Source organism: Notamacropus eugenii, chromosome 4 (assembly GCF_028372415.1).
Source record: "Notamacropus eugenii isolate mMacEug1 chromosome 4, mMacEug1.pri_v2, whole genome shotgun sequence".
NCBI classification, from domain to species: Eukaryota; Metazoa; Chordata; class Mammalia; order Diprotodontia; family Macropodidae; genus Notamacropus; species Notamacropus eugenii.
The window spans coordinates 325,184,213-325,209,583 of NC_092875.1; the positions used below are offsets into that span (position 1 = coordinate 325,184,213).

Consider the following 25,371-nt stretch of genomic DNA (forward strand, 5'->3'; position numbering starts at 1 on the left):
GCCATGGATTTGTATGTAGTCATGACACCAGCATTTCCCCTGGTATCCTTTCTTTCCCTTAATCTGCTTCTACATCTACATTCCCTGTTGGTTGATTATAGTTGCTCAGTGAATTACAAAGCCTTACCTAGTCTTCAGGAGCCAGTGACTGCCTCCATAATCACCCTCCCATGCCCTATTGGTTGAAATGCCATCAAGGATGGAGATGAGTCTATTGGAGACTATTCACTCTCCCTAAATCCTTCTAGTAAAGTGCCCAGTAGCCACTTGTCATGAAAAGGTCAGAGACCTTTGAATTAGATATTTCAGAAACATCTTCTACTGCTAAAGCAGACACAGGGGGACCATGTGGAGAATACATTCTCTTCCTAGACACCCCTCTCTGGACCATAGCCATAGCAGATGTTATAGGAATAATAACCAGCACTATGGTCACTTCTGGTGAAGAGGAGAAAGCGAAGGGAGATTAGGTGATGAGGAGAGGTAGACCACTCAATGGTGAGTGCCATATTTGTTGTAGCTATGGTATGGTCATGCCATTCTTCTCAGAGATAGAAAAGCAGTTATAGGTAGAATCATAGCACAATATAATGTTAAAGTTGGAAGAATACTTCAAGGTGATCTAGTTCAACCCTCTCATTTCTAGAAAAGGAAACTGAAGCCCAGACTGAAATAACAGCATAACACTATAGGAAAAATATTAACTCTTGGATTCAAGGGGCCTGGGTTCAAATTCTGCCTCTGCCAGTTACCACCTGTATGACGTTGGGCAACTCACTTGAGTTCCTTGGGCCTTAGTAACTTCATGTATAAAAACTAGGTGGCCTTTGAGGTCCCTTCCAACCCTATATCTATGATCCTATGAGTTAAATATGAGTTAAAAGCTCATCTAGCTAGTTAGTGACTGATCTCAGGGCTGCAACAGCCTACTGTGGTCTCTCAAATCTTTTTTACACATAGTTTTGCTTTCATGAGTGGAAATAGGGTGAAACAAAATGGCTGCACATCCTGTTTGTCAGTACTTTCATAGATTTAAATTAATAACCTATTTGCTCCTAATTTCTTTCCCTCCTTCCTTTTATTCCCCTTGGATTTTTTTCTTTCTTCTTTCTAAAGGGAAGCTAGAATTTTGCATAGAGAATCTATTGACTTTTTTGGGAATATATTATTCTTAAAGACAAAATAGTCTGTTTGAAATGATGGGAAGAAAAAAATAAGAAGGGGGATAGGTGGCATCTTTAGAAAGCAAAGAGGAGCTTGGTGAAGAGTACTCCATTTTGAACTGCTCTTGGTTGTGTTGACTTCTCTAAGGATGTAGGAATTTTGGGGCCATTTGGGAGGCTCAGCTACAGGTGGTTCATGATAGGGACTATCTGAACTTAACAATAGGTGCAAGAACCTAAATGGTTCCTCTTCCTCAGCTCTAGGGGTGAGCCACTAGGACTGAGAAAATAAATTTCTATTCACCCTTGTGAAATCATCCTTAATGATAGAAAAATGTTTCTTTTGTCTCCACCTCTGCCAGGTTATCTGATCTAACTTCTATTCAGGGTAATCAATCAATCGATAAATATTTATTAAATATCTACTATTTACCAAGCACAGAACAAATCCTTTTAGTAAAAAGACTCAGTCAAAGAACTGCACTCAAGGACCTAGAAGGCCATATGTGGCCTCAAGACCGAAGGTTCTCCACCCCTGGTGAAGACAATACAAAACAATTTGCAGTTGATGTTGACCTTACCCATCCAGCCATGCCAGTCTTTAAATAAAGACTCAAAATTTGGGACTCAGATCCTAGCAACTCCTCCATGGAGATACAGGCTTGGGATCCTACACAGATTGAACCTCCCATGTTCAATAATATTTAGCACAGTGTCCTGTCTATGTCAGTGATCACAGATTATATATTGTTGTGACTAACATTGCTTATAGGCAGTGATGTAAACAAAGGCAAACCATTCACATGAAGAAACTCTCCATCTTATGATTTATTTTCCTTCTGCTATCTCTCTACTTCCAATCTTGACGTCTTACAGGTTAAAATTTCAGATCCAAGATATACATTCTGATCTTTCCCACTATTCCATTAGATTGTAAGATCCTCTAGGGCAAAAACTGTCTTTTATTTCTTTTTGTATCCCCAGAGCTTAGTACAGTGCCTAGCATTTAGTAGGCACCTAATAAATGTCATTGATTGATTCTGACCCTTCCAATTATCAGTTGAATTTGACTGCTCCCTTTTCCTCCCCCAGTCCAAGATAATCAGAGTAGGGGAAAGGATTAAGCCCTCCTCCCTCTTATCTTCCTCCCTAGAAACTAATATGTGTCTTGGTCACCTATCAGTGTTTGTTGACTTGAATAGGTAAAATGGAAATAATCGTCTCTAACCTTTTTCTCCAGTTATTGTGAAGATCCCAAGAGATAAGTGATATGAAGGCTCTTAAAAATTATAAAGTACTATTTGCGTATGAGGTATTAGCATTAGAAGCTCCCTGGGGGCAGGGACATTTTTGTTCCCAGGACTTATTATAGAGCCTGATAAACCTTGGCACTCAGCACATCATTTCTGAATGGAATCAAATTGAATTGGTTTGTATCTCCAGTGTTTAGCATTAGTGTCTGGAACACGGTAGTCACTAAACAAGAGTTTTTTCCAATTGAATTGAATTAGCACTGTTAAGTCAGCACTTACCCCTGTGTCCCTAGTATAATGACACTTCACCAAATAGGAACTCCAATATCCATCAAGCTCACTGGGCAGCTAAGTGGCTCCATTGTGCATAGAGTTCACAACCTGCACTCGGGAAGACTCAAATTCCTGAGTTCAGATCTGACCTCAGACACTTACTAGCTGTGTGACCCTGGGCAAGTCACTTAACCCTGTTTGCCTCAGTTCATCATCTGTAAAATGAGCTGGAAAAGGAAGTGGCAGACTACTCTAGTATCGTTGCCAAGGAAACCCCAACTGGGGTTATGGAAAGTTGGACATGACTGAAATGATTCAACAACAAAACATATGTATAAGTATATATATGCATACATACATACACACACAGGTATGCACACACACATCAAACACAAGAATTCAAAAGGCACAGTAGTCTGGGATAATGTAGGGGCAAAGGATCCTCCATTATTCCAGACCCCTGAGGGTTTCACTGTATTATAGCAAAGGACAATAATGGATACTACTATCATTTAAAATATAAACCAGATAGTTTGTGTGGTTTATACTATATGGTTATATGTGGTTTGTAGTTGGGTCTTCACTATAATAGTCTTATTGATTGCCTATCTCATTCCTTACAGCCTTTTTCTCTTTCCACAGGCCCTCTATCTGTTTCCCCACTTTCCACATTTTTAGCAGATGTCTTAATTTCCTACTTTACTGAAATTAAGGTCTTCCAAGGTGGTTCTCAAATGGTCTAGGGACCTCTGGAGATTGCTGAGACCCTTTCAGGAGATCCTCAAACTCAAAAACATTTTCATAATAACACTATGGCATTTTAGTTTCGAATAGAGTAAATATCCATAGATATAACACATAAACAAAAGCTTTTTGGAGGGTCCTTCATAGTTTTTAAGAGTATAAACAGGTCCTGAATCCAAAAGTTTGAGAACTGTTGTTCCAAGGAGATCTTTCTCATCTCACCTCCTCAAAATTTCCTCAGAATTTCTCAGCATCTTCATACTTTCTCTTCTTCCTTTCTGCCTCTGAAAAGTGACAATGCTATTCTTTGCTAAAATGAATCCCTCTATCACCATCCTTAATCCTGTTCCTCCTGCCTCCTGCAAGGCCTAGGTTCATCACTTATCATCCTCTCTGTCTTACTTTTCTTGGACCTCCCCTGTCCCATGTCCTCTGCTACAATCATACTCAGCTCATCTTAATCCTAAAAAACAAAACAAAACAAAACTCCCCTTAATCCTACTACCCTGTACAGTCACACCTCTAGTTTTCCCTTCGTGACCAAATGTGGAAAAGTTGTCTATGCCTAATGTCTCTGTTTTCTCACTACCTACTTTTTCCCTCAACTTCTTGAAGCCAGACTTCTGCTCCCATCATGTAACTCAAATTGCTTGTTGGGGTCACCACTGACTTCCTTGTAGCCAAATTCATGGTTCCTTTGCAGTCTTTATCCTCATTGGTGCCTTAATAGCATCTGGCACTGTTCATGCTTTCTGTAGATTGTTTCTTTCCTAGGCTTCAGAAACACCACCCTCCTAATTCTCCTCCTGCCACTCTAACCTGCCTGCCTATCTCCTTTGTTGATTTCTAGTCTGCTTCCTGAGGTTCCCAAAAATTCTGTTAGGATTTAGGATCATAGATTTAGAGGTGGAAGGGACCTTAGAGATCATCCAGTCTAACCTCATCATTTTATAGAAAAGGAAATAGGGTCAGAGAGGAGAAAGGAATTGCCCAATGTCACAGAGGTAATTAGTGGGAAATTTTGTTGTTGTTTTTCAGTCATTTCAGTTGTGTCCAACTCTTCATGACCCATTTGGGGTTTTCTTGGGAAAGATACTGGAGTGGTTTGCCATTTCTTTGTCCAGCTCATTTTACAGAGGAGAAAACTGAGGCAATCAGGGTTAAGTGACTTGCCCAGAGTCACGCAGCTAGTAAGTATCTGAGGCTGGATTTGAACTCAGGAAGAGTCTTCCTGACTCCAGGCTTACTGCTCTATGCACTTCACCTCCTAACTGCCCCGAAGTGGGAAATATGGGATTTGAATTCAATTCTGAGTTTCCATTGCACCATGCACACACACGCACACACACACATGCACACACGCATGCACGTACACACATGTATGTGTATATATAACATGTTTATATGTGTATGTATATACATACATACTTACATATATACACACACACACACACACACATATATATATATATATTTTTTTACCATATCTTCAGTTTCACTGGTGTATCCATGTTGAATGCTAATTCAGACTAAAACATTCTGTACAATTTATAAAGTTTCTTGCCTAGGGTCATACAGTCACTGTGTGTGAAGTAGGATTTGAACTCAGGTGTTCCTAACCCTGAGATCAGATCTCTGTCTTCTCTATACCATACTGTCCTTGGTCTACTTTATTTTCTCTCCTTATACTCTCCATTGGTGATCTTATTCATGCTCTTATCTTAAACTATCAACATATTACTCCCAAATCTAGATGCTCAACCTTTGACATTACCTAGACCTGCACATCCAATTACCTAGAGGATATCACCTAGACAGAGGGATCACCTCCTGAATATTCAGATGTATCAAGGAATTTGTGATCTCATCAGCATGAGTACTACAAATTAGATCAATCAGGGAAGACTGACACACATGTCTTCTCACCTTTGGGATTCTTGTCTATTATTCCAAGAACCACACAGACTGAAAAAAGGCATCGATGCCAGTGAACCTCAAACCCAACATGTGCAAAATGAGGCATGTCATCTTTCTTGCAAAGTCCTCCTGACTCCACAGTTTATGTCAATAAAATCACCATTCACCCTGTCTCTCAAGTTCAAAATCTCAGTTATTATCTCTGACTTTTCTCCCTCCCTCTCTTCACATATCCAGTGAGTGAGCAAGTCCTGTCAATACCACTTTGGAAATATCTCTTACATCAATTCCTTATTCTTTCTTCCCACTGTCACCACACTATTACAAGCTCTCATTACCACCCACCTAGACTATTACAATAGCCTCTTAACAAATTCTCCTACTTCTACTTTTTCCCTTATGAGCCATCCTTCGCACCTTCCAGACTAATGTTTCTTATTCAGAGATCTAGTTATGGCATTCTAATCATAACCCTTCTAGAAGCCCCATTTTGCTTACCAAATTAAGTTGGCCTGGTATCCAGGCCCCTTCAAATTCTGTTCTGCCGTACATTTCTAGCCTTATATCATGCTACACCCCTTCATGTACATTATGTATAAGTCAGATTGATTTACCTGTGTTCCCTATACATGTGCTGCATTCTTCTGCCTCAGTATTTCAGTTTTACTGCTCATATACCTTCTCTGACTGTCAAATTCTTACCTAGCCTTAAAGGCCCAACTCATGACAACTCTTCCAAGAAGCCTTCCCTAATCCCTCCATTTGTTAACAACCTCCCCTTTGGACTTCATATGAAACTTTGTTCATCCTCTTCAGTCTTGTTCAACTCTTCATGACCCCATTTGGGCTTTTCTTGCAAAGATTCTAGAGTGGTTTGTCATTTCCTTGTCCAGCTGTTTTACAGATGAGGAAACTGAGGCCAACAGGGCTAAATGACTTGCCCTGGGTCACACAACTACTAAGTATCTGAGACTGGATTTGAACTCAGGTCCTCCTGATTTCTGGCCCAGCCCTATATCCACAGTGCCACCTAGCTGCCCTTAAGATTTTATTTGCACTTCTCTACAGGAATAAGTTGTATAACCTCTCTGCCTTAGTACAGTGCTCTCCATACAGAAGATGCTTAATAAAAGTTTGTTGAATTGAAAACGTTAATAATGATGAGCTGGAATCACAATAAAGAAAAGGTTAAGTTTGGTTCCCCATCTTCTGATTAAGGAGGAGAGAGTGTGTGTAATACATTTTAGAATAATTTCACACTTAAAAAGTTGAGGTAGGTATTTAAAGCTCACTGAAAAACTAAGCTACTCAGAAAGATCTATTACCAGAGGATTCTGAACAGGTGATCTATACCTAAGGCTTGATGATTGGGGCTTTTTCACAAGGTGCTAAAATTTAGAAAACACTGAACCAATCCAGGGTGGCTTTCTCCCCTCTAGCAAGTATGTTTTCTACCACCATCACCCCTATGACTTTGTTAGGGTGTTACTATCCCTGAGGAAAGTACCCACTCTCAATTAAGGACTTAGAAAAAGGCATTCTTCTTTAAATACCTCATCTAGACAGCTAATCCTCCTATTCCATTCAGGTATGCTATGATTACCTTGGCTGAACCTCTGACATGGCTTAGATACTTCTTCCTTGGTTTCTATTAAAGTAGTCCCCCTTACTATATTTCACTGAATAGACATTACCTTACTTTAAGTGAGTACCTGAAAAGGCCTTAGCCTAAAAGGCCAAGGTCTCCCATTGCATCCTGGGCCATCTCCAGTCATCCTGATGAATATCTCTGGTCACTGGACCCAGATGGCTCAGGAGGAGAAAGTCAGGATGGTGACCTTGCACAGCCCTCCCTCACTCAAAGCAAAGTCAACTGCAAGTCATGTCATCATTTCTCTGATGTCATGGTCCTCTTTGAAAAATGAAGGAAGAACACAACAATAGTCTGTGCAAGTGCTAGAAAAATTGTTAAAATCATGAAAATCTGTCTTAGTGACCTCAGCCTCCCTTTTTCCCTATCTGGGACTCCTTTTCTCTAGCATGTTATCCAGAGTCCTACTACTCCCTCTCTCCTAGCAAAATGTATTATCAGAAAATGTTCTGTTATCTATCTTTTATACTTTAGTGTGAACCTGAGTTTCTATGTAACCTCTACTGGGAGAACCTCTTGTGGGAAGAAGGGAGGGGAGTTACATTTTGGGCCATAGGATAGAATTTTTGAGCTGATTTAGTTGTAGGATGTAGATGCAGATGTAGAAGACTGAGACCCATTGAAGGTAAGAAGGTTAGAGTTTACCATGAGCCATACAACTAGTGATAGAAGCAACCCTAGAACCCAAGACTTCTGGGATTGTCTGCCCTGCCTCTCATCTCGCTTTTTAGTATTTCTTCTCTCTTTTGGTCATCTACCTCCCTAGTGGTTGCCCAGCATCCTCGCATTTTCCTTTGAATATCCAGGCTTCCCTATCTTCCACCTCGACTCTTCCAACATGTATTTCAGCCTCTCTTCCCCAACAGTATTCTGTGTTGTGTAACTCACCCTTTCCTGTCTTCATTTTTCCCCACCCCTCAAATCTTAGCTGGTTCCTCTCCTTCTCTTCCTTTGGGGATATAGTGTGCCTCATTTTCCTCATCTATGATGGGGGATAGGGAAAGAGAGGATGTCAGAAAACCTTGTTTCTAGAATGGGACCAAGGCAACTTAATAGAGTGGGAAGAGATCTGGATTTGGAGATGAAGAATGGGGGTTAATAGCTCAGCTCTGACATTTACTCCCTGTGTGAGCAAGTCAATTCCCTCTCAGGCCTATCTTACTAGCAAAATGATAGGGGTTGAACTCCCAAGTCTATGAAGCCCCCCTTTTCTATGGCTTGCAGTTCAGTGTCTGCCCCATGGGGCTGGAGGAAAGTAGATGGAGCCCAGGCCCACCTGTGTGGCTGTGTGAGGGGAATTGAGTCTCCTAAGCTGGAGGCCCTCTGGTAGTGTCAGGAAGGCAGCAGACCAGTAAAGCTCCACCCAAACCAGCCTCCCCACATGCATTGTGACCTGTGGCTGATGCTCCTCAAACAGCTGTTTCCCAAGGCTCCAGTGCTCTGAATTGTCTCTCACTCCCATTCTCCTTGCTGGGAAAATCAGATGTTGCTGGGAGTGGAGCAGGAAGAGCAGGAAAAGCAGGAAAAGGAGGAAGGAGAGATATCAAGGCTCTCCCAGTATAATTGGAGATGACATTCAGAGCACATTAGTTTGCCTCTGGGCCTGCTGTTTTGCCCCCTGTACCACCCCACCCCACCACCAGCACAGAAAAAGAACAGTGACTCAGAGAGCAGCCACTGAGGAGGCGGCCTTGCCAACTGGCTCTGAAATCCAAGTCTCATACATGCAATCAGTCCATACCACAGGCAAAATCACCCTCATCCATGCAGCAAGAGGCCTGCCCCTCATCCTCAGGCATCTTGCAGTTTCTTTTCCCTTTCAAGGTTACCACTGTTATTCATTTTAACTTTCTTTTTCCTGGATAAACATATGCAGGAAGGAGATAGAATATGATTTGCCCCGGTGTCTTGGCCCTGATGGGGAGAAGGGAGGAACTCTGGTGACATTCAGAAGTCTCCCCAACATCTCATTTCCAAACCAGTCATTTTTCGGTTTTCCAGATACCGGGATCCAAAGAGTGCATCCCTGAACCTATACCCCACAACCAGGCCAGGCTCACATTGGGGATTCCAGTCTTCAACATGAAGTCCCTGTCTCAGAAAACACAGAATGATTGGAGACAAGCTGATCACATCCTGGAGCAGCCTTTAGTTTGATTAATTATTAGTGACTTTTTATGGAGCAGGCCATATTGGTATAGTGGATGGGCTCTGAAGGCAAAAACTTCAAAGACTGGGCTTTAGATGCTCAACAAATTCTCAGCTGCCTCAGTTGCCTCTCTCCTCTGACGGGTGGAACCATCCATTCCTCCCAAGCCTCCCTTTATAGAGAGAGGGCTGAGAATTTTCCCAGTAACTCTCCTTTTCCCTGAGCTGCTCTGCTTGCTTTGATTCCACTAACATCATTCCCCAGGAGCCGCCCCCTCTCCATTTTAACTTTCTTTTGTATAGTCTTTCCCCGTAAGATTATAAGTTTCTTGAGGGAAAGAACTGTCTTTCTTTTCCTTATTTGCATTCCCCCCCACCCCCACCCCTGCCCACCATACTTAATGTAGTACCTGGTACATAATAGGCACTTTAATAAATATTTATTAAATGGAATTGAATTATTGAATTAAGGCTGGGTTCAAATCTCACCTCTGGTATTTACTACCTGTGTGACCTTGGGCAAATCATTGAACCTCAGTTTCTTTTTCAGTAAAGTGAAAGGGTTGAATTTGATGGTCTCTGAGGTCCCTTTAAACTTTAGTTCTAGGATCCTAGCTTCAGCTATTGAATTAATGCATGAACTAATGAATTGAATTTCATGCAGAGAAAGAAGAAAGGGGCAGGAGTGAGGATTGCTTGTATATGGCCCTGACCCTTAGGTTTCTTATCTATAAAATGGAGTTGTATTAAATGATGTCAGTGGATAGAACACTGGGCCTGCAATCAGGAAGACCCAAGTTTAACTCCCACCTTTGACACTTACTTCCTGTGAGACCCTGGGCAAGTCACTTAACCCTATTGGCTTCAGTTTCCTCATCTGTAAAATAGGGATAATAATAGCACCTCTGTCCCAGGGTTGTTGTAAGGATCAAACAAGATAACTGCTGTAAAGCCTGGAACATAGTAAGCACTGTGGAAATGTCCACTATTACTTTCCAGCTCTAAATCTTAAGCTCTTTTGAAGCCAGGGGTCAGAAAGCAAGGTGAGGGTAGTAAAAGAGGCCCATACTGTCTCTCAACCACTTACTACCTGGAGTGAGCCTGAGTCCTCCAAGAAAGTTCTAAAGGAAGTCTAGTCTTCTAAGTAAAGAATATGTTGGGTGGGAGCTCTCTCAGAGGCGACTCCTTTATGGCTAGAGAGTTGCCTGACCTTTGGAGGAAATAATAATAATAACTAGCATTTACATAGTACCTTGTTTACAAAGCATTTTGCATGTGTTAGCTAATTCAGTGAGTAACAGTTGGTGCCCAACCCCTAGAAACTCTGCCAAGCAGTCTAGAGTTGTGGCTGAATTCACAGAACACTGGATTTGGAGGCAGTAAGGGAGACCAGGATTCAAACCCTGTCTCAGATACTTAATAGCCATATGACTGTGGATAAATCACTTGGGCCCTTAGTGTCTCGGCTTCTTTATCTGTAAAATGAGGGAGTTGAACTCAATGGCCCTTTAAGGTCCATCCCAGCTCTAAATCTGTGATTCTATGAAATGCCCCAGAGAAGATGTGACAGCCTGTGGGAAGCCAAGGGCAAGGAGTTGACAGGAAGGAGAAGTATGGGGCCCTTGAAAACCCTTAACTCACTAGAGCAACAGCCAAAGGTCCAGCTCCCAGGGTACATATCAGAGACCTGGCACTTCTCATGCATACACTTTGAGGGAGGAAACATCTCACAGATAAACCTGTGGGAATCTCCAAATGGTACCCTTCCCTTTGGGGTGTGGGCTGTCCTGGTTTTGCTTTATTTTCATTTTCTCACAAGAATGATTGTAGCTCTGTTCGGTCTGGTTCCTCTGCCAGGGTCAAAGAATGAGATGCCCACAGAACATGGTGTAGTTAGGAGAGACACAAGTGCACTGACACAAACACTGAAGGTGATTTATGTCTAGTTTGTGCAGACACTGAAGGCAACACTGAAGGCAACAGAAAGAGCCTTAGATTTGGGATCAGTCAATCCCACAAGCATTTATGAAGTACCTACTATGTATAGGCTCTGAGGACAAAGGTCAGATAGTCCCTGACCTCAAGTTGCTTATAGTCTACTGTGGGAATATACGACGTTCGGAGCATATGCCAAATAAGTACAAAGCATCGGGGTGGAGGATACTAACAACAGAGGAAATAAGGAGAGGTCTCTTGAAGACAGCGGCACTTGAGCTATACCTCGAAGGGAACTAACATCCCCAAAGTTGAGGAGAGGTAGGAGGGCACTGAGATGCATGAGACATGGAGCATGGAGTGCAGTACACACTGGTGAGGCGATAGGCAGCTACTGAAGTTTCTTGAGCTGAATAATGATGAGATCAGAACTATACCTCTAATAATCAATTTTACCAGTATATGGATTATTGTTTTGAGAGGGAAGAGTCTAGAAACTGAGAAACTAATTAGGAACCTATTGGAAGAGTCTAGGAGAGAGGTTAGGAGAGACTAACCTAAGGGGCCAGTGGTAGGAGTTTGGAGAAGGAGACAAGCACAAATGTGTTGAGGAGATAGAATTAACCAACCTGAATTGGACTTTTCTTTTTCCATAATCATTTTTCCAGTTTAAAATGCAACAGCTTCTGCCTGGAGAGTGATTGTGTCTTGATTTTTTTCCTCTCTCCGCTGCCTAAATTCATCTTGCCTTCTGACTGTCCAGCATCTAGTCAAATCCATATCCGACCAAACATCCCTTCCACCATGCTCCCATAGTGTTCATTTAGCCTTCAACCTCTAGGAACAAGGCATCCACTTTCCCCCAAAGCTGCCTGTTCCACTTTGAGATGGCCCTAATGATTAGAAGGTTTTTCATATCTCAAGATTAAATCTGCCTCTCAGCAACTTCCCCATTGCTCCTCTGGAGCCAAATGGCTCCAATTTTAAGCCTTCTTCCAAGTGAAAACTCTGAAAATTCTTGAAGACATCTGTTATGTAAACCTTCTCTACTCTAAGCTAACATCACTACTTCCTTTAAGAGATTCCCCTTGTGGCATGACCCCTTTGCCCCAGTCACCTGCTTTAGTTTGTCCATGCCCTTTGTGAAAGATGGTACCTAGAACTGAACATAATCCCTGGATGTGGTCCAACCACGACAAAGTACTCAACATCTAGTCAGTCAATAAGGCTTTATTAAGTGGCTGCTATGTGTCAGGCACTGTGCTAAACATTGAGGATACAAAGGAAGGCGAAAGATGGGCCCCACTCTCAAGGAGCTCACAATCTAATCTTTTCTAATGAAAGCAACTATGTACAAAAAGGCTATGCAGGATATTACATATACAATATTACAGTCAACAAAGTGATGCCACTAGGGAAAGCGGGGTTAGGAAGAGCTTCATGTAGAAGGCAGGATTTTAGCTAGGACCTACTTGAAGGAAACCTGGGTCAAAGGTGAGGAGGGAGATCTAGTGAAAACAACCAGAGTCAGGAGATGGAGAAGAAACAACAGGGACTGCATCCCAGTGTAATGAGCCATTCAAAGCCTGAGTTATGATTGGCAATTTCTCTGATAAAAAGCATGTTCAGTAGCCGCAGGTTAAAGTGGTTCATGAGCAAAGTATCTTCATACACAGTAGACTCAGGGAGTAGGTAAGGGAGTTGAGAAGATTAACTCAAGCTACCCCTAGCATCTTAGCACACAACAGCACGACTATCAGCTCTTTCCTTCTGGATATTATGCCTGACAATTCAAATTTTGCAATAGCAATTTTACCCTCATATCCCAGAGCTGACTTATATTAAGCATGTAGTCCATCTATACTTTTAAGTCTGTCATCAATAAAAATGTTTATGGGTCAAAGGCCAGGCATAGATTTCCACTCCAATAGAGATCTCCTTCCCGGTAGATACTAACCTGTTAATGAGTGTACTTTGTGTGACCTTTCAAACAGTTCTAAATCTACCTAATTGTACCATAATCTAGCTGATATGTTACCATCATTTCCATAAGCATAGGCTGAGATAATTTGACAGATGCCTTGCTAAGATCCAGCTAATCTATTTTAACAGCGTTTCCCTGGTGAATGAATGAATAAATGAATGAATAAATGAAAAGGCATTTATTAAGCTTACTATATATATATATATATATATATATATATATATATATATATATATATATATATATATATATATATATCAGGCATTATGCTAAATACTGGGGCTGCAAACAAAAAAACCAATATGATTCTTGCTGCCAAAGACTTTATAGTATAATAAAAGACAACCTATGTAGAGAAGTTGTAGCCAGGGAATGGTGTTTTGGAAAGGAAAAATCACAGGATTGGTGATTGGAGTCATAGAGCAATGGATTTACACTTTCTTTCCAGGGACGGTAGTCTTGACATGATTGCTGTTTTCAGAGGCAGAGATGGAAAGGAAGGCTGTGGTGGCAGGACATGAAGTTGCTCAGGGAGAAGCAATGTGATGGGGTTGAGTTGGGCTAGTTATGGAGAATGTTCACCACTCAGAAACACAAGACCCAGAGCAGAGCTAGAATGCAAGATGGAGGCCAGAGCATAGAAACATGTCACAAAGTCTAGTAACTATTACCAAAAAAAAAAAAAAATGAGAGAGAGAGAGAGAGAGAGTGAAAAATGAGTTTAATCTAGTGTAACCCATTCTTGGAAGACATGTTGGCTCTCAATGATCACCGTTTCCTTTTTGACAGGTTCAATTGCCATCCCTATAATAATGTTCTCCAAAAGTTTGCCAGGAACAAACATATTAGGTAATCAACAAGTATTTATTGAGTGTCAATATTTGCTTTGCTCTGTTCTAGGCTCTGGGGATACAAAGAAATATAGGGCACAGGATTTCCTCTCAAAACATTTATGGTCTAGTTGGGTAGGCAGGATGTATACCCACAAAGAGGTACATATCAGTTTAAGGAAGCATATGGTAAATGTCCTGTGGGTACAGAGAGTAAGCCCCAGAGGAGTTCAAAAGATGGAGAAATCATTGTTCTGGGATGGGCTAGCAAAACATCATGGAGAAGACATCATGGGCTATGTCCTGAAGTGGGATTTGGATAAACTAATGGGTGAATGGAGAATGTTCACATTGCATGAAGGCTTCTGGCTACACTCTGTCAGGAATGGCTTTCTACCTCGAATCTCATATAATATTTTATTTTGTAACTCTGACACACTTGTCATGGAATGTTGTATATTCTGTGTACACTATTGATGTCTTATTTTGTACTAGACTGTAATCTCCTTGAAGGCAGAGATTATGCCTTTTCTAAGTGTTTTTTTTTCCTCATTCAACTTCTAATATTGGTACTCTATTCACAATAAACACTAAATACTTGTTGAATTGCATTAAAAGAAACCTAGCTGAATTGAATTGATGAGAAAGAACAACAGCAAAAAAATCAAAGAAACAAGAATGATCTTACTATAGTAATTTATCGAGAATTGTGGACTGCATATTGACATAGAAAATCACATAGTAACATCATCTATGTCCTATTGTATTTATTTTGTTAAATAATTTTGTGAAGCATTTCCCAATTACAGTTTAATCTGGTGCACTTGGGAATTTTGCATTGTGGGCCACACATCTGACACCTCTGGACTAGAAGACAATGAGTGGGCCAATCTGCCCAGGGTACCCTTAATCTCAGATCTTGTGAGGTTTTTTTTCCATTATGGGCACCTGTTTCCTAATCCCTGACTTGTGCCTTGTGTCCCTGCAGGGCTCTGGATGAGAACATGGCCAATGGCATTGATGAACTGATTGGCATTCCCTTCCCCAACCACAGCAGTGAAGTCCTGTGTAGCCTGAATGAACAGCGGCATGATGGCCTACTCTGTGACGTCCTGCTGGTGGTCCAGGAGCAGGAGTATCGGACTCATCGGTCAGTCCTAGCTGCCTGCAGCAAGTACTTCAAGAAGCTCTTCACAGCAGGTACTTTAGCTGACCAGCCTTATGTCTATGAGATTGACTTCGTCCAGCCAGAGGCACTGGCTGCCATCCTGGAGTTTGCCTACACATCCACCCTTACGATCACAGCTTCCAATGTAAAACACATCCTGAATGCTGCCAAAATGCTGGAGATCCAGTGCATTGTTAACGTGTGCCTGGAGATCATGGAACCTGGAGGGGATGGGGAAGAGGAAGATGACAAGGAGGATGATGATGATGAGGATGAAGAGGATGAGGAGGAGGATGAGGAGGAAGAAGATGAAGATGATGAGGATGAGGATGATGAGGCTGAGGAATTTGCCGACCAGGAAAACCTGCCTGATGCCCAGGATATTAGCTGCCACCAAAGCCCTTCCAGGACAGATCACCTCACAGAGAAGGCCTTTGCAGATACCCCCAGGGACTTTTCCAACCCTTTCCAGGCGAATGGCAGCCCTGGTCATCTGGGGGTCATCCGTGATTTTTCCATTGAGTCTTTACTGAGAGAAAACCTCTACCCCAAAGCCAACATCCCTGACAGAAGGCCTGCCTTATCGCCCTTTTCCCCAGGCTTCTTTCCGCACCTCTGGCCTGGAGAGTTTGGTGCCTTTGCCCAGCTGCCTGAACAGCCCATGGACAATGGACCCCTAGACTTGGTCATCAAAAAAAGGAAGATCAAGGAAGAAGAGAAGGAGGAACTCCCACCACAGCCACCACCACCCTTCCCTGGTGACTTCTTCAAGGATGTGTTTGCTGACCTTCCTGGGGGGCCCCTGGGACCCATAAAGGCTGAGACTGACTACAGCGCCTATCTCAACTTCCTGAGTGCCACCCACCTAGGCAGCATCTTTCCCCCGTGGCCACTGGCGGAGGAACGGAAGCTAAAGCCCAAGGCATCCCAGCAGTGCCCCATCTGCCATAAGATCATCATGGGAGCAGGAAAGCTGCCGCGGCACATGAGGACGCACACAGGGGAGAAGCCGTACATGTGTAACATCTGTGAGGTTCGATTTACCAGGTGTGCTCCCAGAGGTCAGGGAAGGTTGGGGTGGCAGTGGAGAGAAAGGTAGGGAAATGAAGAGGACTTAGGGGGAGGAGAGGGAAGGATGGACCTAGGGAGTTTGGACTGAACCCAGTCTGGAATCTGGGAGGGTCTGTCAGTCATCCAGAACTTATTAAGTACCTATGTGCCAGACACTTTGTTAAGGGTATAAAGAAAGGCTGCTCTTAGGTCCATGCTCCAGGTCCAATGGGTCAGAATGTTAGTGTTCACAGAAACTTGTATTCACAAGCTAAGTACTTTGTCTTGCAAAAAAAAAATCACAAGGACTTTATTTTTATTTTCATTTTGTATTACCTTTATTTATTTTGTTAAATGGGGACTTTAGATATCATCTTATTCAGAGGAAGAAGGTGAAACTCACGGAGAAGAAGAGATTTGAGGTTGTACTGCTTGTCGCAGAAGAAGTCTCAGGAGAAATTGAGTCTCTCACTAGGATCCTGAGAAGATAACCTAATCTGGTGAACCAGCTGCTGAGAAGGCAGTAGTAGTCAATGAGAAGGTCCAGGGCAAACTTTGAGGGCTGGACCCTCTTTTATTCTTTTACATATTTCTGTGTTTGCTTGTGTTTTTATCAGACCTATGATTTCATCAGTGCAGGGAGTATCCAGGGAGGTATTCCCCTCCCAATACGTCCCAACTGTGTCTTTTCTTTGATTTATAATCTTAGAGAGTTACCGGGGGCAATGAGAGATTAAATGACTTAACCAGGGTCCCACAACAAGTATGTGCCAGAAGGAAGACTTGAACCCAGATCTTTGGGATTCCAAGACCCAATTTCTGTCTCACACCATACTGCCTCTCCTTCTGTCTGTTTTTTACGATAGACCAGAAAAAAGCATAAACCATTATTTAAAAAATTTAAAACAATAACAGGATGGATAGCTAGATGGCATAGTGGACAGAACACTAGCTCTGGAGTCAGGAGGACCTGCGTTCAAATCTAACCTCAGACACACTAGCTGTGTGACCCTGGGCAAGTCACAACCCAGATTGCCTCCAAACAAAAAACAATAAGAGCTTTGTGTTTTGTAAAAATTTTCAATAATGTTTGTGCGATTCAGATAATGAAGCATGTTGGTTTTAGCACACTTTATCATAAGATTTGTAAAACAATTTCATCAGATTTTGAAGCAGCTTCATTTTTGAGACTGTCATTCACCAGAACAGTCAGCAAACATGAGTGTGCTACCAATTTCCACAACAGTTTTTATGTTAGGAAAAGTTACATGGATAATAATGCCAAAACATCCAGCTGACCAACTACCAAAATGCACCTTTTATTAGAGATATATGAATAATATAATGGAAGGAGCATTGACACTGGAGTTAGAGGGCTTGAGTTCAAAATCCACTTCTGATGTTTACTACCTGTGTAATCTTGGGCAGGTCCCTTCATTTCTCTGGTTCTGTTTTTGCCCCTCTAAGTGAGGGGGTAAGGCAGCTACTTAGCACAATGAACAGAGCCTGGGCCTGGAGTCAGGAAAACCTGAGTTCAGACCTCGCCTCAGACACTTACTAACTGGGAAACCCTGGGCCAGTCACTTAACCCTGTCTGCCTCAGTTTCCCCAATTATAAAATGAACTGGAGAAGGAAATAGCAACCCCAAACGGGACCAGGAAAAGTCAAATATGACTTAAACAACCGAACAACAAAGTGAGGTTAGATTAGATGGTCTCCAAGGTCCCTTCCAACTCTAGAACTATGATCCTAGGAATCTGGATTAGGGAGAAACTGTGTCTGCCACATATTGAGCATGCTGCCATGTCAGATATCAGAATCATATTTTTTTTCAACAGACCAGAACTTATATATGAAAATGTTTTGTTTCTTTCAAGTAGAGAATCATAGAATCACAAAGTTTCAGAACTGGAAGGAGTAGCAGAGGCATCTAGGCCAAACCTTCTCTGAAGCAAGAATGAATCCCTGCTACATTAAAAGAAAGCACTTAACAAACCTTGAAGTATTACACAAGAGTTGTAATTACTATTATCCTTGACAAGTCTGCTTAACCATCTCCAGTGATGGGGAAGTTAAAACTCTCCAAGGCTGCCTATTCTATTGCTGGACAGCTCTGGTTGGTAAGAGTTTCTTCTTCGAGTGAAGCTAAAATCTGGCCCTGCAAAGTCCCACACACTGACCCTTGGCCTTTGAACCAAAATGTCTAATCTTAGTTCTACATAACAGCCTTTCACATGTATGAACACAACCCTAATATTCACTCCAAGGCCTCTCTTCATTACACCAAAAAAAAAAAATCCTTTATTTTGGTTAGCTACAACTACCAAATTCCAACTCTAAAGTCTTTTCTGGAAACAACCTGGAGACATAGTTGTCTCCAGCACAGCCATCTTTGGTACCACATTTTCCTTTGCAGTTGAATTTGATTTGGGGGAATGACCAAATGGAATTCAGAGTCAAGGCTGGTGAATGAGGTCAAGCAGGGGGTTCCTGTTTTGGGTGGAAAATAAGATGGGTCTTGTGGGGAGAAAAAGGCAGTGGAGAGCCAGTGTCCTGATGGGTGGAGAGTTGACCTTGGAATGAAAAGACCTGAGTTCAAATCATGTATGACCATTGGCAAGGAAGCTAACCTCTCATTGCTCCAAGTCAATCAACTCTCTAAGAATATAAATTACAGATAAATTGTCAGTGTATGTCAGTGGATGGAATTTCCACACTGAGCATTCCTCCTAATGATGAAACCATGGGTCTGTAGCAAAAATAAAACAAAAAACAATAAACTAATGAAGATGATTTTCTTCTCTGCCCTGTAATCTGACTCTGAAGGCAGTTTCCAAAGGGGAGCTCTAAACATGTGATGAGTAGTGGCAATATCTCTGAAATAAGTCTGCCACCTCCCAAGGTGACTACTTTGAAGGGTGTAGCACTCACTTGGATGTGTGAGTTCTGGTCTATGGTTAAGAAGCTGTTTTTTTCACCTCACATTCATCCCTCCTAGGGACTGAATTAGAGGCCTTTCTTTATGTACAAAATTTTACAGCTAATCCTTTTCTTGTAATGCTCTGCCTGATGCTTTCATCCTGTGGTTGGCAACTGGACCCAGCAGCTTTATGGCAGGCAGCAGGGGATATGTCCCTGTTGGAAGTGATGCATTGCCATCCTTGCTTCACTGATGAATCTGCTCTGTGTTGCAGCTAAATCCTTGAGCTGATCTTATCAAATCCCTACCCTGTCATCCTTCCATTGACCTAATCTAGGTCCTGAATCATCCCTAAGACTTACATCAAGGCTGAGCTTTGCTATTCTTGGCCTGGACTATATTTCTCGGTGTCCTCAGGCCCCCTCAGCCCCTGCCGGTCCACGGCAGGCATACAAGCCAGTAATGCTTGGCACCACCTGGGAGCCTTGTCCATACTGCTAGCCAGGCTTATCATGCCCTCTGGCTCCTAGTTTCTTTGGGTAAATGTGGATCAAAAGGGAAAAAAAAATAGAAAATGTTTCCAAGGTGAAAATGCCCTATTGGTTTTGTCCTGAGAGAAAACCAAGTGAATATGGTAGCAAAGAAAAATGATGCTGTTTGAGGTACTATGTTAAGCACTTTACCAATATTATCTCATTTGAGCCTGGAAAGTAGGTGCTATTATTATTCTCATGTTATAGTTGAGAACTGAGGCAAACAGAGGTTAAATGACTTAATCAGAATTACAAAGCTAGTAAGTATGTGAGGCTAAATTTGAACTCAGGTCTTCCTGACTGTATCCATAGAGCCACCTACCTGCCTAAAACACTGGATTTGGAGTCAAAAGACTTGGGTTTGAATTCTGATTCTGCTACTTTCTACCTGCATTACCGTAGCCAAGTCACTATTCCCATTCCAGGTTTCAGTCTCTAATTTGTGATCCTGTGAATCCCTTTCCTCCAGCATCCCTTACAGTTAGAGCTTTCAGTTAAAAAAAAAATTGTATGAGAAATATTTGTTAGACCTACTGTGTGTGCCTAGGTACTTGGAATACAAACATGAGCAAGGAGATGCCACCACCCTCAAGGTGTTTGCAAGAAGGACATGTTGGATGGATGAGTAAGCACAATGAAAGAAAGAATGGAACTGGACAAAGGAAAGAAACGAAGAACACCAGAAAAAACTTAGAAGAAGACACTTTCGCTTAGGACGGAGTCAGGAAAGGCACCTGATTTAAGCTGTAAAGGAAAAACAAAAGGATTTTTAATAGGCAGAGATGGAAAATCAGTGCATTCCAGGTATATGGTATGAGCTTTACAAAGTCATAGGTTGAGGATGGTAGAAGAAGATCAAAGAATGGTTAATAGTCCAGTTTAACTCCAATATAGAGTTCATTAAAGGTAGCAACATAAAGTAAGACCAGAAAGACAGGTTGAAGCTAGGTGTTTGTAGGCCTTAAATGCCATGAAGAGTTTGTATTTTATTCTAGGTGGTACAGTAGATAGAGCACCAGGTCTGGAGTCAGGAAGACCTGAGTTCAAACCTGGCCCCAGATACTTACTAGCTGTGTGACCCTGGGCAAGTCACTTAACCTCTGTTTGCCTCAGGTTCTTTAACTGCAAAATGAGGATAACAGTAGTACCTTCTTCTGGAGTTGTTATAAGGATCAAATGAGATAATATTCATAAAGCACTTAGCATAGTTCCTGGAACATAGTTGGCACTATATAAGTATTATTTTAAAAAATTTTTATTATGGTAAAAGGGAGCCATTTACTAAAGGTTCAGGGGCAGGAGAGTGATGTGGTCAGACCTAGACCTTAGCAAGATTATTTTAGCAGCTGTGTGGAGAGGAGAGAGATTGGAATCAAGGAGAATAATTAGGACATTCCACTAATCCATACCAGAGATAACAGCCATTTCATAACAATCTTCTGCTAAAAGACCTGGAAATCCTCATGGCTAATACTCCATCAAAGGGTAAGAAAAGGAATGAGGTGGCAGTCTATGCAAACACTGTGTCAGGGATATGTCTTTCCTTGCACAATCCTGGATGGCCTTTGAGGAGCTCTAAAACTCCTTTGAAAAGTCCATCGTTGTGTAAGGGGATGTTAGATTCCGGGCTCTGTACATTGCTGGGTAAAATTCATTCAGGACAAGCAAAATATACACTGTCAAAGCTTTCTGACAAGACTAGAATATTTTTCGACCTTAGCAATAAGAGAATTCCAACAGGTCTCAGACGGAGAACTGTTTGAAAATAATTTTAATAGTCTGCAAACCCACAGGGTTTGACAATAAGCCTCTGGGTGAACTTATTCAGGAATTCATTCTGGATTCTCTTCTATTGTCCCTGGCACACATTTAGAAAGGACGGAAGATGAAGAGACACTAACCAACAGAAAGTCATTCCTGGTGCCATCTAACTTTTACCTACCACTAGGATGGACCACCCTGTGCCATGGGGCAGTCTTCATTACCAACAGAATGCCCTGATGGGAGATTCAGTGAAGTGTCAGGCACAGTCACTGTTGGCAAGAAGCTTATGGTCTAACTGGGGAGATGGAGCATACACATTGGCACTTGGGATATAAATATGAATAATGAGATGCTCCTACTCTCAAAGTGTTGGATCAGTTGGGAGGATATAATGGATGGATGAATGTAAGAAAGGATGGAAAAAAATGTCATAAGACAAAGGAAAGAGACAAAGTGCACTAAAAAATCTGAGAATACTTTCATTTAGGGGAGGGTCAGGGAAGGCATCTGATTTAGGATGTGAAGAAAAAAAGGATTTTAATAGAGAAGGGGAATCAGTGCATTCCAGGCATGCAGGATGACCTTTACAAATTGCCAGAGGTTGAGGGTGGCAGAAAACAACATCAGATAGCCCAAGACTAGCAGGTAAACATACAGACCACAATTGCTGTAGGTGATTGGAGGACAGGAAACTCAGTGGGGACTAGAAGAGTCAGGGAAGGATGTATGGAGGTGGTGGGATTTGAGGTGGGCCTTGAAGGATAGGTGGGATTTCAGACAAGCAGAAGGAAGTTCTCTGTGGTTTCTGTTCCAAGAAAGGCATACAGACCCAACCACAGTCAAAGGGTTCAGTCCCAGGTGTGCCTTGAATCATAGCCACCAAAGTCAAGGTTAGGATTAGCAAATAATCTTATACTGAGGGCTATGAGTGCCCAGCACTGTGTACCAGGGACAAGAGAGGATAAAAGAGGAGTGCAGAATGGAAGGACATCATAGTTTGGTTTAGTGAGACAAAATGAATGCATGGGAAATAACAGTGAATGACACATATTGTAAGAGACAGATTTCTGTCTCTAGCTAGTTAGATCATAGTTTGAGAGTGGGATAAACCTTAGATGCCATCAAGTCTAGCCTCATTTTGCAGATAGGGAAACTAAGGCACAGAGAAATTTAAGTGACTTGCCCCAGGCCACAGAGTAAGTGTCCAAAGCAAGATTTGAACCCAGTCTTTCTGTCTCTTATTTATTACTATGCTTCATGTTTACCTCTAGACCCTTGGGAAGGAGTATTTCAAAATGCAGTGCTAGGAGTTGGGGAGGGCCAAGATAGATGCTTCTTGTCATCCTTTATAGTATGTTGAAATAAGACAGAAAGGCTGAACTAGGGTTAGGAAGACACTTATGAGCTGTGTGACCATGAGTATGTCTTTGTTTTCTCATTTGTAAAATGGGAGTAGACTCTGTAATAATGATCTTATAGACTTGTGAACCTCAATTGAGTCCATGAACAGAAGGAAATTTGAAAAGTTTAAAGCTGTCTATAAATGCCAGCTAATATTATTTTTATAATCTTGTTACATTTCCAGATAGCAGGAAAACAGACCACATTTAGACTCAAATCTCCTACTTCAGGTATAAACCTAACTAACAAAACAGCCCCCCAACCCACCCAGAATGTGGTTGTCTTTTCCCAGGGCAATGTTGAGAGCTGGGATTTTGTTTGTTTGTTTGTTTAGGTTTCAGTTCTTCTGCTAGGAATTTTTTTTTTATTCCCTAACTTCTGGCAGCTCTTCGAACCTTATTAAGATAATGTAATGTCATTAACAACAGAAGGAGGAAGGGAGTTAGTTTCATACCCTCAGGTTGCCGAGAAGATCTGTGTCTATAGTGCTGGGAAAGCATTATTCTGATTGGGAACTTGATGGAGGGCAGTTCAGTGTTAGGCCAGAGGTCTCCTGGCTCTTTTTATTAACTCTGGGTATGAATTAGCTCATGGGGATCTGCTGGCCTGGCCTTCTTTTCAGAAGGTGAAATCTTTTAGCTGGCAGGCAGGAAGGCCATAGATTGGGACTCAGGTCAGTGTAGAAGCAGCAGGAGATAGCAGGAAGGAAGGGAGAGAAAGCATGACTTTTATAGATGAGAAAACTACATATCCAGTGAGGGAAAGTGACTTGCCCTAGGCTATGGGGTTACTGAATGGCTCACCACTATCATCTGTGTGTTACAAAGTGCTTTACAGTTGGATGTTTGATATTTGATCCTCACAAGAATCCTAGGTCATCATTGTTTAGTTGTATCTGATTCTTCATGACCCTGTTTGGAGTTTTCTTGGCAAAGATACAGGAGTGGTTTGTCACTGCCTTCTCCAGACGTTTTTATAGGTGTGGAAAGTGAGGCAAACAGGGTAAGTGACTTGCCCAGAGTCACACAGATAGTAAGTATCTGAGGCCAGATTTGAACTCAGGAAGAGAAGTCTTCCTGACTCTGGCCTGGGTACTCTTTTCACTGTGCTATCTAGCTGCCCAAAGAATCTTAGGAGGTAGGTGCTATTGTTATACCCACTTTACAGATGAGGAAATTGAGGCAGAGGGAGATTTAAACAACTTGTCCAGGTCACACCACAAGTGACTGTGCATTCCAGACTCCAAGCCCTCCACGAGAGACGTATATGTGGTATATGACAATGGTGTATGGGAAGGAGCTTGAATTGCAAAGCCAGAAGGCCTGTATTCCAAGGCTGCCTGTGTTGCTAAGTAGCTAGGTGACCTGAGCACATCACCTAAACTCTGGATGCCTTAGTTTCCTCATCTGTCAAATGAGGAGAAAGAAGAAGATGTTTTCTGAGGCTTTTTCCAGCTCCAACATTCTGTGATTCTATCCAAGCAAATGCACCTGCATTTATGGGTGTCCTTTGAGTTGGTTGAGTGCAGGACATGGGACATTGGCAGGAAGCCTTAAAAAACAACGAGGATTTTATAGTACTGGCCTGGCTAGTGCCTGGGGGAGAGCTTTAAAAATAGGATCACCTCTTGATCTGTCTGGGCCACTAGGGGTGGGTATGCTGTATCCTGAAGGCAGAGGAACACACCAGGTGCTTGTTCAAGAATCCTTCCAGCCCTAAGAACTTGGTGATTTTTTTTAAGAATGAGATTGAATTAGGGCCAGGGCCCTTCAATTGTGGTCCAGGAAATCCCAAGGGACAAGGAGGTCCCATCCTTCTCTCATGGCAGCTGTGTTTAATTTTGTGTCGGCTCAATCCCTTCTTAATCCCTTCCCTTCCCTTTCCTGCCCCCTTCAGCCCCACTGCTCTGGGGCTGGAGGAGAAGAATGGGAACAGGGGCTCCCCAGCATCAGAAAAACATGGAAATGGAAGTCCTCCCATAGGGGACCCTTGGATGCAGTTGTTACTGCATCACTTCTGTGAAATGCTCAAAGAGCTGGGAGGGAGGTGAAAGATCATTTCATCCAACTCCCTTATTTCACAGAGGAGGAAACTGAGGCTCAGAGAGGAACTCTAAAACTCAAGTACCAGCCAAGGACATAATCCCTCATTTTATTCCTTGTCATTGTCTTTCAATAGTCCAAAGAGGGATGAGGGTGCCACTGTGTGACCCTAAGTTAGTCACCCACTCTGGGTCTTGATTTTCCCATTTGTAAAATGAGGGAGTGGTACCCTAATTAGAAGATCTCTAAGGTTACTTCCAGGTCTAAGAATTCCCTGAAACCCTATAGATACAATGTGGTTACAAAGCACGTGAATGCTGCATCCTTTAAGGGGAAACGAAGGGGAAATGTTACAAAAGAGAAGGGAGCTCCCTCCTCCCCCACCAGGCTCAGAGTGCTCATTGGAGGGATGTAGATGAGCCTCAGGTCTTTTTGAGCACCAGCTGGCACAGCTACTTCCCTCCACCCCCATTCTTCCTGTCTCCCTGAGTCATTCCAGCTGCTTGATTCCCACAGGGACAGTAACAGTGACATACAAAGGGGTCCTGAAGGGCAAGGGACATCCCTGTATCCTAGGCACTAGAAGGCTAGCTC

At 42.3% G+C, this 25,371-nt stretch overlaps 1 protein-coding gene across 8 annotated transcripts in view; it reads left to right on the forward strand.

The window, feature by feature from the left end:
• The window catches only part of ZBTB7C (zinc finger and BTB domain containing 7C), a 505,030-nt gene that overhangs the window by 472,449 nt on the left and 7,210 nt on the right, over positions 1-25,371 (forward strand). For all 8 annotated transcript variants that reach the window (XM_072605169.1, XM_072605168.1, XM_072605166.1 and 5 more), the window contains one exon: positions 14,887-16,113. In XM_072605169.1, coding sequence (XP_072461270.1) covers positions 14,903-16,113 — 1,211 coding nt within the window. In that variant the 5' untranslated portion in view covers positions 14,887-14,902. The remainder of the gene's footprint in view (positions 1-14,886; positions 16,114-25,371) is intronic.